A 15,252-nucleotide genomic window follows, 5' to 3' on the forward strand; every position below is an offset into this window, starting at 1 on the left:
GAGATCGGTCCGCCGGTTTCCGTTTAGAGTTGCTGAAGAGTTTCTCTGATGACTTTAGGTGGAGGCAGGCTAACACTACCTATGCACTTCAAGCATTTGAGCTAAGCTAATTAGCGGTGTGCCAGCTCTGCCCGTATCTCCCTTGTTACTGCACGCACAGTCGAAAGGATGGTGTCTATCTGCTTGTCATGGACTCGAAGTGAAGCAAGACACGAAAAAAAAATGTTGGCGTATTTCTTTAACATTTCCACAGTGACTCACCTGACTCCGGCCGTCAGGTAAACAGGATGCAGGTCATCCGCATACTGTCTGTGCCGGCCCTTTGAACTCCCATTCAACAAAACGACTATTTCAAATTCTCTCTAAAAACTCTCATTCGCAGTGAGTCTGGGAGGAAGAGTTCGACAAAAATAAACGTCTTTATTTGATTTGGCTTTGTTGCTGCACAATACATCCTGTGTAATGTGATTTTTGTTGAGGAGAAGTAGAAACGGCAAATATACCCAGTGGTTCCCATCACTCTAAATAAGACTGACACAGCAGAAGGAAAACAGACAAGTCTTTGTAACGTCAGTGTCGGATCCTACTGGAGGGACAAAAAAAAAGGACGTTTAGAGTAATTCTATCAATCAATAGTCTGGATCATCTCAGAGATCACGGGGAGTTGTAAAACTGATGTGAACTTGTGGCTCACATTGCTGAGTGTTGTGTGAGGAACAGAGGAGGAGACCTTTGTTGTCACCTTCTTAGGAACAATTAGCTATTGAGCTGCTGAGCTGTGCATTTTGATGAGCATCTATTGACATGAGCATCATGGATTTAGTTGAGAATTCTTCTTCATAAGGTCTATGTGTATTATCAACTATGTTTAGGTTTATACTATGATAGTGTCATAAAATGATCAGAAAAATACAATTAAATCGTTAATCGCAACTACATCATGGTTACCCATGATGAAGGAAATTAGCTGTCGAGGCCAAACTTTGTTTTGTAGCAGACCGTTGTAATGTACATATTTAGGTGTGATTTAATCAGAGTGATATAAATTAGATACTTTGTAAATTTTTTCTTTTACTTTTGTTTCTTTTAACAGAGACAAGTGTAATCCTCAATCAGTTTAAATAACGTTTTAAATTAGTTTCTATAAGGTCATATTTATTTTAAGTTAAATTTATAGGTAAATATATCAGAGAGACTCAGACTTTCTTTATTTGTCATTGCACAAAAAACACGAAAGTGATTAATGGCAATGAAATAAATTCGTACACAACCAAGAATTAGATTATTTTAATGCAACATCTATAAAAAAAAGAGATTACTTCAGGCAGCATACTGTGTATTTTGATCCAGGCACATGAAATCTGACCTCTTCACTCATCTAGTTCCTCTGGCTTTGATCTGGCTAACTCCAAATCAGCGGCTCCATTATTTGGAGCACCGGTCATGTCTTTTCTAATGAGAGGCCATGCCTATGGGATCTCAAAAAGACAATGAAAATGAAAATAGCAACAAATCTGTAATATGGCTGTCGCTCTGCGTGTCATGCACATGGAGGCCTGTGTATTGAGTTTCCTCTGAAGTGAATTGATCAGTGGGAGCGGCGATTAGAGACAAACAGCTTGTAGGACCGACCTCTCATGCCTTTAATCTGCTGTTGGTGGCGCACCCAGCTGTTGTCAAACAGAATTAGAGCGGGCCATTGAATTGGCACAGCCAGGCACAAATGGATGATGAATGCGTCACTCACCCGAAGTCAATGTATGTGTTGAGAAATGACAGAGGTGATAGGCTCCCTGAGCTGCTATTTGATTATGTGCTGGGCGTGCACGCTGACGTGACAAACAAACGTGCAGCTCCTAATTTATCTATTATTCAGGAGGAGAGGGCGACCATTATCACACATGCACTTTTTAATATATGAACTGTGTAGAGCTTTTTATCACTCAAGACTAGAGTTGACCCATTAATCGTTTTTTCGTCATCATCATCAATATATGAACATGCGCGATGCAATAAATACCTCGAAAAAGGTTAAATTAACATTCTGTTTAATTGATTGATTATTCATGTGCAATGTGAAAAAAGAATGCTCAAAATATTTTTTTTCTATTTTTCTATTCAGTGTTTCAGGGTACCTATTAAAGCAGGTTACTATGCACCGAGGAGTTTGTATTTGGATATAAAAGAGTCTCATATTAATGTGGATGAATCGACTACATTACCCACTTGTTAATGGGTCCATTGTCGATAAATATATTGTTTTGTCTTTATCGTTATTTTGTTATTATTATCTAGTAGTCGACTCGCCCAGCATTTCCTACTGTTGGTTTCCCAGACGCTGCCTGGCGGGTCATGGGAATAACGCAGCCGAATCACCGTTTATGGTCGGAACTATGGCGGTATCTGATTATTTGATTAAAGCAGAAGTAAGCGATCCGGTCGTTTTGGCTAACTTCCTGTCAGCAGATGGAGTAGCAGTCCCCACCCTCATCCCTACGTCACCACATTATATATATATGCTTATTTATCACAAGTCATATCGTCATCGCAATATTGAACAGTGTCATCGCACATTTTGCTCATATCCTGCAGCCTACTCAAGACTGATGCACTAGGCAGATTGAACTATTCTGTTTAATGAAAAGCAGGCTCATGATTTTTTTTTTTTTTGTATATGGAAAGTTAATAAAAACAGAGCATGAGTTAAGTCTTTGTAAAGGCACCAGTGTCAACACACAGCCTGAGTTTTTAATGAATATTTGTTAATTTGTCCATCAACACTGTTTCAGTTGATTCCACCAAACCTTTTCTACATGTTGCTATGAGGTGATGCATGCGTGATATGCATATATTACTTTACCCATATTTTCCACATGGAAAGTAAAACTGTGGTGGTTCTGGGGCTTCCAGCATTAGATGACTCATTGTTATAAGGTGCGTGTGTGTGTATGTGTGTGTGTCATGAACCAACTGTCTTTCATCAGGTGTCCAGGGCTGAATAAAGACACAAAGACACCCTGAGTGGAACATCAAACAATAACTGAGAGGGGGAGGGGTGTGTGCATGTGTATCAGTTTGTTGGGGGTGGATCAGTCCCTGTTCTCCCTCTCCAAGCACGAATAGTGTGTGCGTGTGGTTATTGACTGCAGTACAAGAGGCTAAGAAATAGACTGTGGAGGAATAAGAGCAGAAAGCACCATGTCTGATGAGATCTTGGATGACAGCTGTGGACAAGACTCTCCACATGTTCATGAATGTATGACAAGAGTCTCACATAATACACCTGCAGCCAGTCCTTTATAATGACACATGTTGCAGTACTGGTGGAATATACTGTATATATACACTTTGAAACATCCCAATGTATGTTACATGCAACACACAAGTTCTATAAAACAAGTCAAACAAGAAGTGCATGTGAGCGCAAAAGGTAGCACAACACATTCCCACCTGGCCTAACGCAGACTGTTAGAGCTGATGATGCTGAGTCGAGCCCAGCTTCGACCAATGACCTGCTCACACAGGAGCTCTCTTCTACTCATCACTATTTCCATTTCCATAAATAGCACCATTCTTTCTTCAGCACACCTTCAAGATTTCAGCCCTGCATTGAGCACTTTGACTCTCTCCTTTATCCATCTGTGACTTCTTAATGATAAATTGACTTGAAATGCAGATATGATTGAGTAGTATTCTCCACTGTGTGTCTATCCTCCTGCCAGAACTCAAGATATCTACTCACTCTTTTGGATCGAATCACTTGTGTCAGTAAATTCATTCAAAACAGACTTTAGTTGTGTTCGTTCACTTGTTGCTTAAAGGGACAACGAGGAGTTTCTCCAGCGGCAGAACGAAAAATTCCGCGACAATAAAAAAGTCTCATATTAATGTGGATGAACCTACGTTACCCACACTTGTTAATGGGCCCATTTTCGATAAATATATCACTTTGTCTCTATCGTTATTTTGTTATTATTAGTGGTGGCGGAAATGCTGGTCGAGCCGACCAGTGTTTCCTTACTTTCGGTTTCGCGGATGCTGCCCGGCGAGTCATGAGAATAACGCCGCCGAATCGCTGTTTATGGTCGGAACTACGACGGTATGTGTGTGATCGTCTTTGAACCTCTGACTTTGATTCTTGATGAATGAAAACATGAGTCTGTCTTGCGCCGGTCAAAGAATTTCACAGTGCGCGGAGGCTCATAAATGTAGTGTGAAAACGCTTCACTTTTCCAAAACTCCTCGTTGTCCCAAAGGGATAGTTCAACTTTTTGGCAAATTGGCCCATTGCCCTAATCCCTAGTTTTAGGATTATGTTCTTTTAATGTCCTTTAATTGTCGGTGCAAGCTGTTTTTAGATCGGCGGAGCAGAGCCGCGAGCTGCTCAGAGCTACGCCAGGGAGGCTAATGGAATTTCTTGGTTTCTTGTTAAATTCATGCAAAACTGCTGATGCGCGTTCCCGTCGGTCAGGTTTTCGGTAAGCAGTCTCTCAAAAACAACTCTGTCTCGTAACGTTCTGTTATTATCTCATAGTGTGGTGAATGTGCAGGTCACAACTTGTCCACCAGAGTGTTTTGGAGTTGTTGGATTGTGTATTCGATGAGTTTGATGAGGGAAACCAAGAAATCTCATTAGCCTTCGTAGCGTAGCTCTGAGCAGCTTGCGGCTCTGCTCCGCCATTCTAAAAACAGCTTGCACCGATAATTGAAGGTAACGATACTCCTAAAACTAAAGGGATCATGGCAATGGGCCAATTTGCCAAAATGTTAAACTATCCCTTTAACACCTCTCTGACTACAACCTGCTACATCCATGCTGTTATCCAACATCGCTGACGTCTGATCATGTGATCAACGTTGACTGATCCATTATGACTGGTCACCATAGTAACAGAGGATACATAACCTTACATACAGGCTGCAACTTCAGCGTTTACTACTGAGACCAATGTGATTAAACTCTGTTTATCACACTTTATCACTCCTGACAAATGTTATCCTCATCACAGGGCTGTGTGGACTTCCTTCCTAACAGGATATAACAACATCAGGCTGTGCTGTTGAAGCTGCCAAATTATATCACATCTTATTCAAATCTTGCAATTATTGTACACAATCCAATAATGTGTGTGCACTCAGCCATGAAGTACTGTGATACAAATACGCTTCTGCAGATAAATGGACTGTAGCAACTTTTAAACAAAATTTAACAACTGTCTCAGTCTCATTATGTGTATGAAATTCATCAGACTGGGCCTTATCCATCACATCTGATGTTTCTGAGCTGAAGGCAAATGAGCGCCTGCTATTTTGGAGCCCGAGCACATGTGCAATGAGCTGCCCGGATTTCCTCTAATCTGACCCTTAGATCGCTCTGTGTGTCTGCTGGTGATAAAACACTGCTGCTTATTTCAAGTCTGGGAAACTGGATGATTCTGTGTCCCGAGCCATGAGGCCGACAACGCGCAGCTTCCGACGTTAAAGCTCGCCTCGCACACGTCGTTTTCCTGCAGAGACAAAGCCGCTGTTACACAACAAAGATGTGGAGCTTTAGTTTGACGTGCGCACACACTCACACACACACCTTCGGTCCTTCAGTCGAGCTGTCAGCAAGCATCAGCACTCAGGGCGGACGATGGAATCGAGCAGGCAGATGTGCAAACACGCCTGACGGAGTCCTCTGCCCCGACCTCAACACACCATAAATGAGTGATAAAAAAAAACAGCAAGAGAAAAACACCCTGTTTGCAGGTGGTCTCTGTGCTGCAGATGCACTGCATAATGGGAGGCAGAATCAGTCTTCATCTACGCAGTTCACATGATCAAACTGTACTTATTCAGCCCAGAACACACAGCTCAGACTAGAAATGTACACACTTTACCAAAAGGAAAATAAACTTGTTAAATAAATGAAAAGTCTCTTTGTCCTCTGACTCCTCTGAATTTGCATGATTTGACATCTTCAGGGCTGAAACTAACATTTCTAAATAATTAGTAAATTAATATACAGTTCTGGAAAAAATTAAGAGACCACTCCACTTTTTTATATATACTGTATACTATATACATATCAACATCTCTACAAGTATGGCAGCCATTCCTCATTCTACCAAATCATATTTAACCAGGAAGATTATAAAAACCACTGCTATTACAAATTGGGGGTTACTCCACCAATGTTGATTTATGAACTCTTCCTAAGTTAAAACATTAGTGTTGTGTTGTATAAAAATGAAAATGAAATATGAAAACACTGCTTCCTTTTTGTTATTTTGACCAGTTGTCATTTTCTGCAAATAAATGATCTAAATGACCATATTCTTATTTCAAATTTAGGAACAATGTTGTCAGTAGTTTATAGAATAAAACACAAGTGTTTTTTTTCTCACACATACCTAGTATAAATAGTAACACCAGAGAGGCTGCTCATTTTGAAGTGAGAGAGTTAACCTTCCCGTCCATCCATCCACCTCAAGCCATGGCTTAAAACATGTTTATCCTCATTAGAAACTGGGCCAAAATCATGTTGTTGTGCTGTTTTATATTTCCTGATGATGTCTTTGATTCTCTCTGTTGACTTTTTTTTTTGGTGTTGTACAGCACTTTGGTCAGTGTAATAAATATATTCTCACAATTAGGGCTGCAACTAACGATTGTTTTCATTATCGATTAATCTGTCGATTAGTTGTTTGGTCAATAAAATGTAAAAACAATGTTGAAAAATGTTTCCCAAACCGCAAGATCACATCCTCAAGTGTCTTGTTTTGCCCTCAAACCAAAGAGTTACTCAGTTTATTGTCATAAAGGAACAAAGAAACCAGAAATATTCACATTTAAGAAGCTGAAAAAAGAGAATTTTGACTTTTTTTTCTTAAAAAACTACCCAAACCGAACATTTGATGATCAAAATAGTTGACGATTAATTTAATAGTCGATTATTGTGCCATTAATCGATTAATTGTTGCTGCTCTACTCACAATCAAACATAAAAAACAAAGCAGCTCAGACAGAGGACACCTTAAGGACAAGCTTACGGGCTTAACACCAACGAGGAGAATATGCACAAAATATCCCAGGATGCTGCAACAAGCATATTAAAATAACCCGATATTAAAGTTCACAATTAACAAAGCGGAGCCCACACAAGGCAGAGAAGCCCCAACAGACCTCTCATCTGCAACTCTACAGCCCAAATACGAAGATATTTGCTGCTATTAGTGTGTGGCGAGAGAGCTGGTGTTGATAAGATCATCAGATATGTCAAACACATCGGCACCAGCTCATAACAACTAAGAAGATAATGTTATACACAACAATATTTAGGAATTGAAAACAACACTGAGCAAATAGAACAACAGCCAAGCTTGAATAGGTCGTTGGAAAGCAGCCAGTCTAATCTGCCATTGTGACTTTGTATTATGCGAGGAAGTAGAAACTGATATCCAGCTGGAGGACAGACATTTCCAAGCAGCCCTGAAAGGCAGGTTGAAAATAGTCCAATGGCCTTTTCTGACGACAGCGGCTCTCGCCTCGAGAAGACAGACACGCGGTGCAGGGAGAGGCAGGAGCAAGTGGCTCACAGTGGTTAAATGAAAGAATATTCAAATGGCATGAAAACCTTTAACATACACAAGACAAGCAGCTGTTTTCATAAGGGAAGCAAGGGAAGCTTCTATCTGGCAATTATCAGGGGAAGAGGCAGAGAAAGACAGCGAATTGACCTTTACCAAATGGTATAGCCTTTAATCCTTACTACGGAGTCCTGCTGGGGACACACAGACTGGAGGAGGCTGATAAATCAGACTCAAATGCCACGTGAATCTGCATTTCTATGCCTATATTAACAAAAAAGTGATCCGAGTGCCTTGAAGTGGGTGCACTCGGGAAGGAAGGAGGGAGTGGCCGAGCTGGTCGAGTGTCTTCAGATGGAAGAAGTCACAGATTTGTGGTTATTGAATTACTGCCTGAGCTTTCTACTGGCTCAGTTCAATCAGACCTTGTTGTTGTTGTTGTTGTTGTTGTTGTTGCCGTTGGCAGGAGAAGCGGTAATGGTTCAACGTAAATGTACAGTAAATGTAGTAAGTAAAACTCTCTTGTACTCGGGGCCACGAGGAAAGAGCGTTGCTTTTCTTTTCTTGTGCAGCAGAATATGCCAGAAACATATTTGTATCAATTAGGGATGCACTGCACACGATTAACCGTTTAACCGCTATCTGATTACAATAAAATGACTAATTAATACAGTTCATTATTTTCACTTGTTTTTCTTTTAAGTATCTATATCAATCAACTCATGGAGGAGTGTCAACATGTACGGACTACCATTTGTGCCTTCAGCCACATTTGGCAGCAAAAAATGAAGCAATCAAAGAGAACCACAGTGTGGGACTGTGTGGGTTGCTATCTCTTAATAAAAACCAGTAGACAAGCTGTCCACTGTGCTGACAGAGGACTGAGGGGGGCCAGCTTGAGTATTTTATTTTGAGGTCTGAAATTTTCGTGTAAAAAATTTCTATTGGCTGGTTTTTAATCATCGGAAGAGAAAGGTTTTTTTCCTAGTTGCAGAGGATTCATGTGTGTTGAAGTTTGTGAATCTGTTGGCTGTAACTATCTATTCTAATAAGTTATAAAATATTTAACAAATAAGATATACGCTAGGCTACTATTTGCTATTCATTTTAATTCATTCATTTCATTTTTTTTTTCATCAATCATTGTTATAACTAGATAAAGCCAGAATTTAAAGTGCAATATAGATAAACTGCACTCTCTGAAATATCAGACACAACCTGACAACATGATGAACACTGCCTGCTGTCATGACGTGGAGCATGAAACCAGTGCATCATTGAGTTCTGCCTTTGAGCTGCAGCTGCAAAACGAGTGAAAAAAAAGAACAAATGATCAGGTGCACCAGACAGAAAGCAGCTCAAAGAAGAGGAGGAGAAGAAAGAATAGTATAGAAGTCAGAATCACCACGACATGTGCATGTCATTCATGATTATTACTCTGCCAACATTAGCAGGAACAATGCACCTGTGAGAGTTATAGTTATGCAGCAGAGCAACATTTTACAGTAGAATGTAACTCATTGTAATAGATTGGAGTATTAACATTAGTCCCAGTGTGAAAACAGTAAAACCTAATGAGTAAAATCACGGGACAGTTTTTTTTTTTTTTTTTCCAGCTGTGAGGCCAGACTGTTTTACAGTTATAACTCTGACATAACAGCTCCCAGTGCTGTCAACTTCATAAGCTCCATTAAAATAAATTATAGACACTAAATTAATGCTGTGTCTCAATTTGAATACTTCCATACATTTTGGGTATCATCTGTGTCTCAAATGACAAGTATGTCAAAATGCAGTGTACTGTAAGTACCCGGGTGGTGCACTCAAAATGGTCCAAAAGTTGAGTGTGGAACGACCCTCAATGATGGATGTCGTGGCTACATAGTGGAATGTAAAACAACATAGACCGAATCGCCTTGTTGTTTACATTCTACTTACCATGACTAATTACAAAAATGTGCACACAAAAATAGTAATGTTTGTCCAGTCATTGGTTTTATAGACTTTACAAACATCAGATTAGTCTAAACGGCGATATAGTGACATGAAAAATTAGATATATATAGCGAAACTCTCGTCCGTCACTATTGTTCGAATGCTGGTTTTCTACCCGGAAGTAGTTGTAAACAACAAGGCGATTCGTCCTATACCGGCAGGCAAATGTTTTCTGCCAGTAAGAGGAGCCGGCAGCAGCGTAATCTCCAACTCGCATTAAACAGGTGACGCACACAAACAAACAAAAAAGCGAGGAAAAAAGAAAAAAAAAGGACGAGTAAGGAGCTCATTATCGCTAAATGAAATAACAAATAAAACACGCCGGTAGATGTGTTGATGGGCGATAATCGTGGGGTCGCCTGAAATTCAAATGAGGTCGCCTGAAATGTCTAGTAGCCTAATTGATTAATTAAAAAAAGACCGAAAAGTTAGGAACCACTGTTTTAAAAGACACTTTTTTTTGGAATGCACTTCTTCTTGTGATCTTTCAGCACTCACAATGGGCCGATATAAATGAAAAACTTTATTTAACTTGTGCTTTTTTGATGAGCAACGGCAACTGGAATATTCAAAAACTGTCAGAATAGTCAATAAACATTTACTTTCTTTGAAAATTAAAGCAGATATCAGTGGAATGTTTTTGTTAATATAAGTCCTAAATAGTCCTATTTTCCGTCAGCAATCACTTACATGAAGTATTTCAGCCTAAACACGAGTCTCTCCGTCACTCTGCTCTGCTGTAACCCGAGGAGAAAATTTTCCTTGTGGGATACAAGTGTTATCCAATGAGGAGAGAGAACGGCATGAAGGGCTGTGTGTGCAGCCAAGGGATGCGCGTGAATGTGGTGACGTAGCACGAGGACCAATTGATGCCTGACAAGGGCGGGGGCTGCTAACTCATGGTGCGTTCAAAGAAACTCGTACTTTGTGTTTTTCCTTCCTGTGAAGTCATACCAGTTCGATCTGGTACGAGTTCACGGGTCGGAAGTTACGAGTGGCCGTTATAGGGAACTTTCACAGACAACAGGATGGTAAAAACACGAGCTACGGGTTACCTGGAACGCTACCAAGTCGTAGTTGTGACTTGAAGCTGTAACTTACGGTTTCAAAAGCCTGCCTTGAACGCAGCATTAGCCGAAACGGCCGTGAAGCTGATATCTGCTTTAAGTCTAAAAAAATATTTTATTTATCCAATAGGCCCTATAAAAAAAAATTAAAATAAAAAAAAACTTTCGGTATATTCGGTATTATTCGGTTATTCGGCCAAGCGTTTTGATTTTATTCGGTATTCGGCTTCGGCCAAAAAAATGCCATTCGGTGCACCCCTAGTTGCAATCATTAGTTCCGGTGAGTGCACAACGTCAAATTCGAGACAACACTAACCGTCGAACTTCGCGCACTACAGAAGTAAGTACATTGTGTACATAGTATACTACGTGACATGATACAATTCATCACCTTTTGTCCTCATCTGGAACTGTTTATCATCAAATAAACTAACATTGTTTTGCAGACGACACCCAACTATACATGTCAATGAAGCCTAATGAAACGGATCAGTTAGCTTAGCTTAGCTTCATCTCAGACAAAACTGATTATTAGAATAGAATAGCTACTTTATTGTCATTCAAAAATACACAGTGTGCATAGAACGAAACATAGACAGAAACATGTGATCTAATGACACAGTTACTGTAGGTGGCTCTGACCTGGACTCCAGCACCACCCTAGGGAAGCCATAGGGAAATATGGAATCAATGATTTATACTTAAATGTGATTTACAGTTAAAATCATGAGTTTTTCACAAGCCTCAGCTGAGCGGACTATTTCATCTCTCTCCAAAGAGCCACAGCGACGCTGCTGCAGTCTAACAGTTGATCAGTGGAGGGAAGTGAGACGACGGCTCAACGTTACATGACACAAAGTTCTATTTCAGGAGGCCAGTGCACTTCTTACCGCTTGTGTGTTACAGACTCTGGTGGTCAGAGGACGATGCGCTGAAAAAAATGGTTATGCTCTAAGTCTCTGTTGCCATGGTTACCGATTAAATCAAATTGTCTATTTGTCTTTTTAGGTGTCCTAAAACCCCTTTTAACGGACACTCTCCGGCCAATCAGAATGGAGCATTCACCCAGACCATGGTATAGCAAAGGTGAAATTCCACGTAGACGTGTTTGTTGAAGTCCTGGTGTGGAACAGTACCGCAGTCAGCTGGCCCCTGAGGACAAGGCTCATACAGGACAAGACACATTCATATGCAAATAGAGACAAACACTGTTAACATGTGTCTCTGTCAGAAGCTGAATGCATCATAAATATTTTACATATTATCTACTGACAGGAACTGCATCATATTACTGAATCCTCTGGACCACAAAGTCAGTGGAAAATTACTAAAGGGCTGTGATAAGGGTGTTCCCACGGGACCAATGCTGCACGCTAACAGTGAGCTGGTCTTTGGTGAAAACAGAAATGCATGTGGCTGGTCTGGTGTGTGCAGGCAGAGTCTGTAATGTTCCACCTCCAGAGGAAATGACAAAGACTGACAGCAGGTCTGAATACGGTATCTGACAGCACTGTGTTGATTCCAGCTGGAACCGGAGCAGACGTTCTCCAACACCTCCAATCTGAGTGCTATAATTAAGAATAGATTACATTTTAATAAATAAACTAATCTTTCAAATTTGAATTTGCAGAGTAAATGTTAACTGTGAGAGCCAGGACGATGAGACGGAAATGTAACATCTGTTTTATTAAAGTCCGATGATGACCTGCTGTTTGTGAGGATGGGATTGACAGGAGAGGATAATGTGGTTAGATCTGACTTGGAGAGCTGATGTTTCACTGCCACCTGCTGGTGGACGACTCCACTCCTCCGCAGTCAATAGGACACGACGTGAGGAAACGGTACAAAGCAATTACTGTTCAACAGAATCTCTGAGACGCCGCAAATGTCATTCACAAGTGCGCGGCAAAGGATCGCAGCATCGGGGCTTTGTTGGAGAGAGAGCCAATAATTAGGGCTGACATTTCCCTCTAAAACGGTCATTAGTAACTTCCAAACAAGCGTGATGTGATAACTGTAATATCTTCAAATTGCTGGCTATTAGGAAAGGTTTGCCGAAGGGGTCTGGAAATTTTCTTTGCCTCTCAAAATGTCAACACTGAGCAATCTCATCAGTGTGAGGAAGATGAAAATAAGCTCATATTAATGTGTCAATAAGACAAAGTATATGGCATCTGAGGAGGAAGTGTTTGTGGTCCACGGTTGGAAACTACAGCTCAGCAACAGGTGACTTTTTGGTAGCTAATTGTGAGTTTTTGTTTCCTGGCAGTGGCACTGGATTAGTTAGTTAGTGACACAAAAACAAAAAAACATAAACCGTTACATCTGAAGGAGAAAGGAAAAGAGAAAGTAACTCATAATGAGGTATTGAGAGTGGTAATGTAAGTAATATTTTTAATTTCATCATGAGGTTGCAACATAACAAAAATGAAATGGGATGAAGACTTTCTGAATGGCAGTATATTGCATTAAATGTAATGCTCAGAGGAACTGAATTGGATTAAAAATATTTAGTTGATGTCTGATTTAACAGTGTGAACACTACAGGGTTGCAGTGCTATTATTATCATAAAATGTGTGCATGGCCATATACATTGAATTCTATGATCACTCATTTTTTCTTTTCTTTATTTTGACTTCATTTGTTAATTATAATTGTTTGCTTCTTTATGTTACACTGAAACCATGAAGAGCTCTAATGGTTTAACTGAAATTATGAATTAAAGGGTAGGCACTCTAATATTACGGTACATAGATCGAAAAAGGTGTAGACCTTGTGTACACCTTTTCGATCTATGTAATATTTATGAACTAATCCAACTACTAACCAATAAACCAATAAAATAATCAATTACTAATACGGATGCCATACGGATCATGGTTTTTTGATGCCACTACAAATACCAATACTGATCATCTCTGAGTGTGATTGGCCTGTCGTGCACTGGTGCAGTGAATGAGTTGGGAGGCGGGACTTCACTTCAACTGGACATTCATTCTGATCACCTGATCACACATTTTAATGAAGAGCAGCAGATCAATCAGGGCATCCCCATTTACTAATTAACATACTAAACTAACCCTAACCCTTAACAGACACACAAGTGTGTGTTTCTATTGCATTGCAGGTCATCGTGATTTTGACCTTTGAGCACCAAAATGTAAAACAATTCATCCTTGACTCCTAAAGACTTTGAAGGAGCTCTGTCAGGACAGTCCAAAGACATCCTGTCTACAATTCTAAAGCTAGTTTCCTGTCGTTTAACATGTGAGTCAGTGGATTTCTACAGCAACCGGAGCAAAGACAAATGACGTCAGAAGTTGACACCCACCCGTTTGATGGAGCTGCGGGTCTTCTCCTTCCACTGGTGGCTGCTCAGCTCCAGGGTGCAGTGAACAAAGGTTTCTCTGTCGTAGGAGCCCAGGATGAACAGTCTGCAGGTTCACAGCACAACACACAGAACTATCAGAACCACACAGATCAATGGAACAATAAGACGAAGTAAAAGTTCGCTTGTGTTTCTATTTTCTCACTGAAATCAATTAACACAAACAGCTGTCAGTGTGAGATCTGATCAGATGAGCCTCACACAGTCCATCATGTTAAAGTGTTAACAAGTGGGGCGTTGTATGCCGCACGCCTTTCAATTCTGCATGTTTGTCTTGATGTACACCCGCCTACATTACCAATGTGGTATGATAAACTCCTATCAATTGTTCCTTATGAAAGGTTTTCCCATGTGTTGCAAGAAACTTTAGATGAATTTGTTAAAGAGTCGACGCCCCTTAGCTTGTATTTTGGTTGCGAGTGACTGAGTATTGGTTTAAATTAAGATTAAGTATAGGCTTCACACACTGCTGTTGTGTATCTCCCCAATCCCTTGATCTTGTGTTGCTTTTTTGATGAGCTTGTCTTGCAAAATGAAAATGAAAAAGAAAGTTAAAACAAAAACATGTTAACAAGTAACACCCATGTTCTTCATTAATATAGAAATGATAATGGTTCAGAAAGTATTTTTATGTTTGATGCGACACATTCTGAGTTGTGATTATCAACATCATTTGTATATAGTATATAATCATCTTAAATGAGTTCATACTAACTGTAAAAGGTAACACCATCAGTCATGTATGCACCAGGTCTGTTGTTGATCCTACTGTAGTCAAGAGTTTTAAGGCCTGAGGTCGTCAGGCTTCATTCAGCTCATCCTTCAGTCTACGTCTTACTCCTCTTTATTTCAGAAATAAACTCTCTGACAATGAATCTTCACATTAACATGATTTACTCACCTGGCATTATAGTCAGGTTTTCAAACAATCTATGAGCTTTTATAGACACCAAAGAGTCAGTGTCAGGGTCAGTCCTGGGCTGCAACTAAATATTATTTTCATCACTGATTACTCATTTTTGGTTAAATTAAAAAATAACATTTAATTTTTTTTTAAGAAGAATAACTTAAAATCATTAAATTGTTGTTTTATCAACACTACCCCACAACAAATATTACTGTTATCCAGTTGTTTATTACAGTACTTTTTTCCCAGTAAGTGGTGGATATTCCCATCTCAACTTCTGGGAGTCTAACGTCTTCAAATGTTTTGTTTCATGTGACTGGTCT

At 39.9% G+C, this 15,252-nt stretch overlaps 1 protein-coding gene across 1 annotated transcript in view; it reads right to left on the reverse strand.

The window, feature by feature from the left end:
• The window catches only part of pdzd8 (PDZ domain containing 8), a 54,936-nt gene that overhangs the window by 16,328 nt on the left and 23,356 nt on the right, over positions 1–15,252 (reverse strand). The window contains exon 3 of the mRNA XM_083988051.1: positions 13,966–14,068. Coding sequence (XP_083844177.1) covers positions 13,966–14,068 — 103 coding nt within the window. The remainder of the gene's footprint in view (positions 1–13,965; positions 14,069–15,252) is intronic.

This window comes from Trachurus trachurus (genome assembly GCF_905171665.1).
Source record: "Trachurus trachurus genome assembly, chromosome: 15".
Classification (NCBI taxonomy): Eukaryota; Metazoa; Chordata; class Actinopteri; order Carangiformes; family Carangidae; genus Trachurus; species Trachurus trachurus.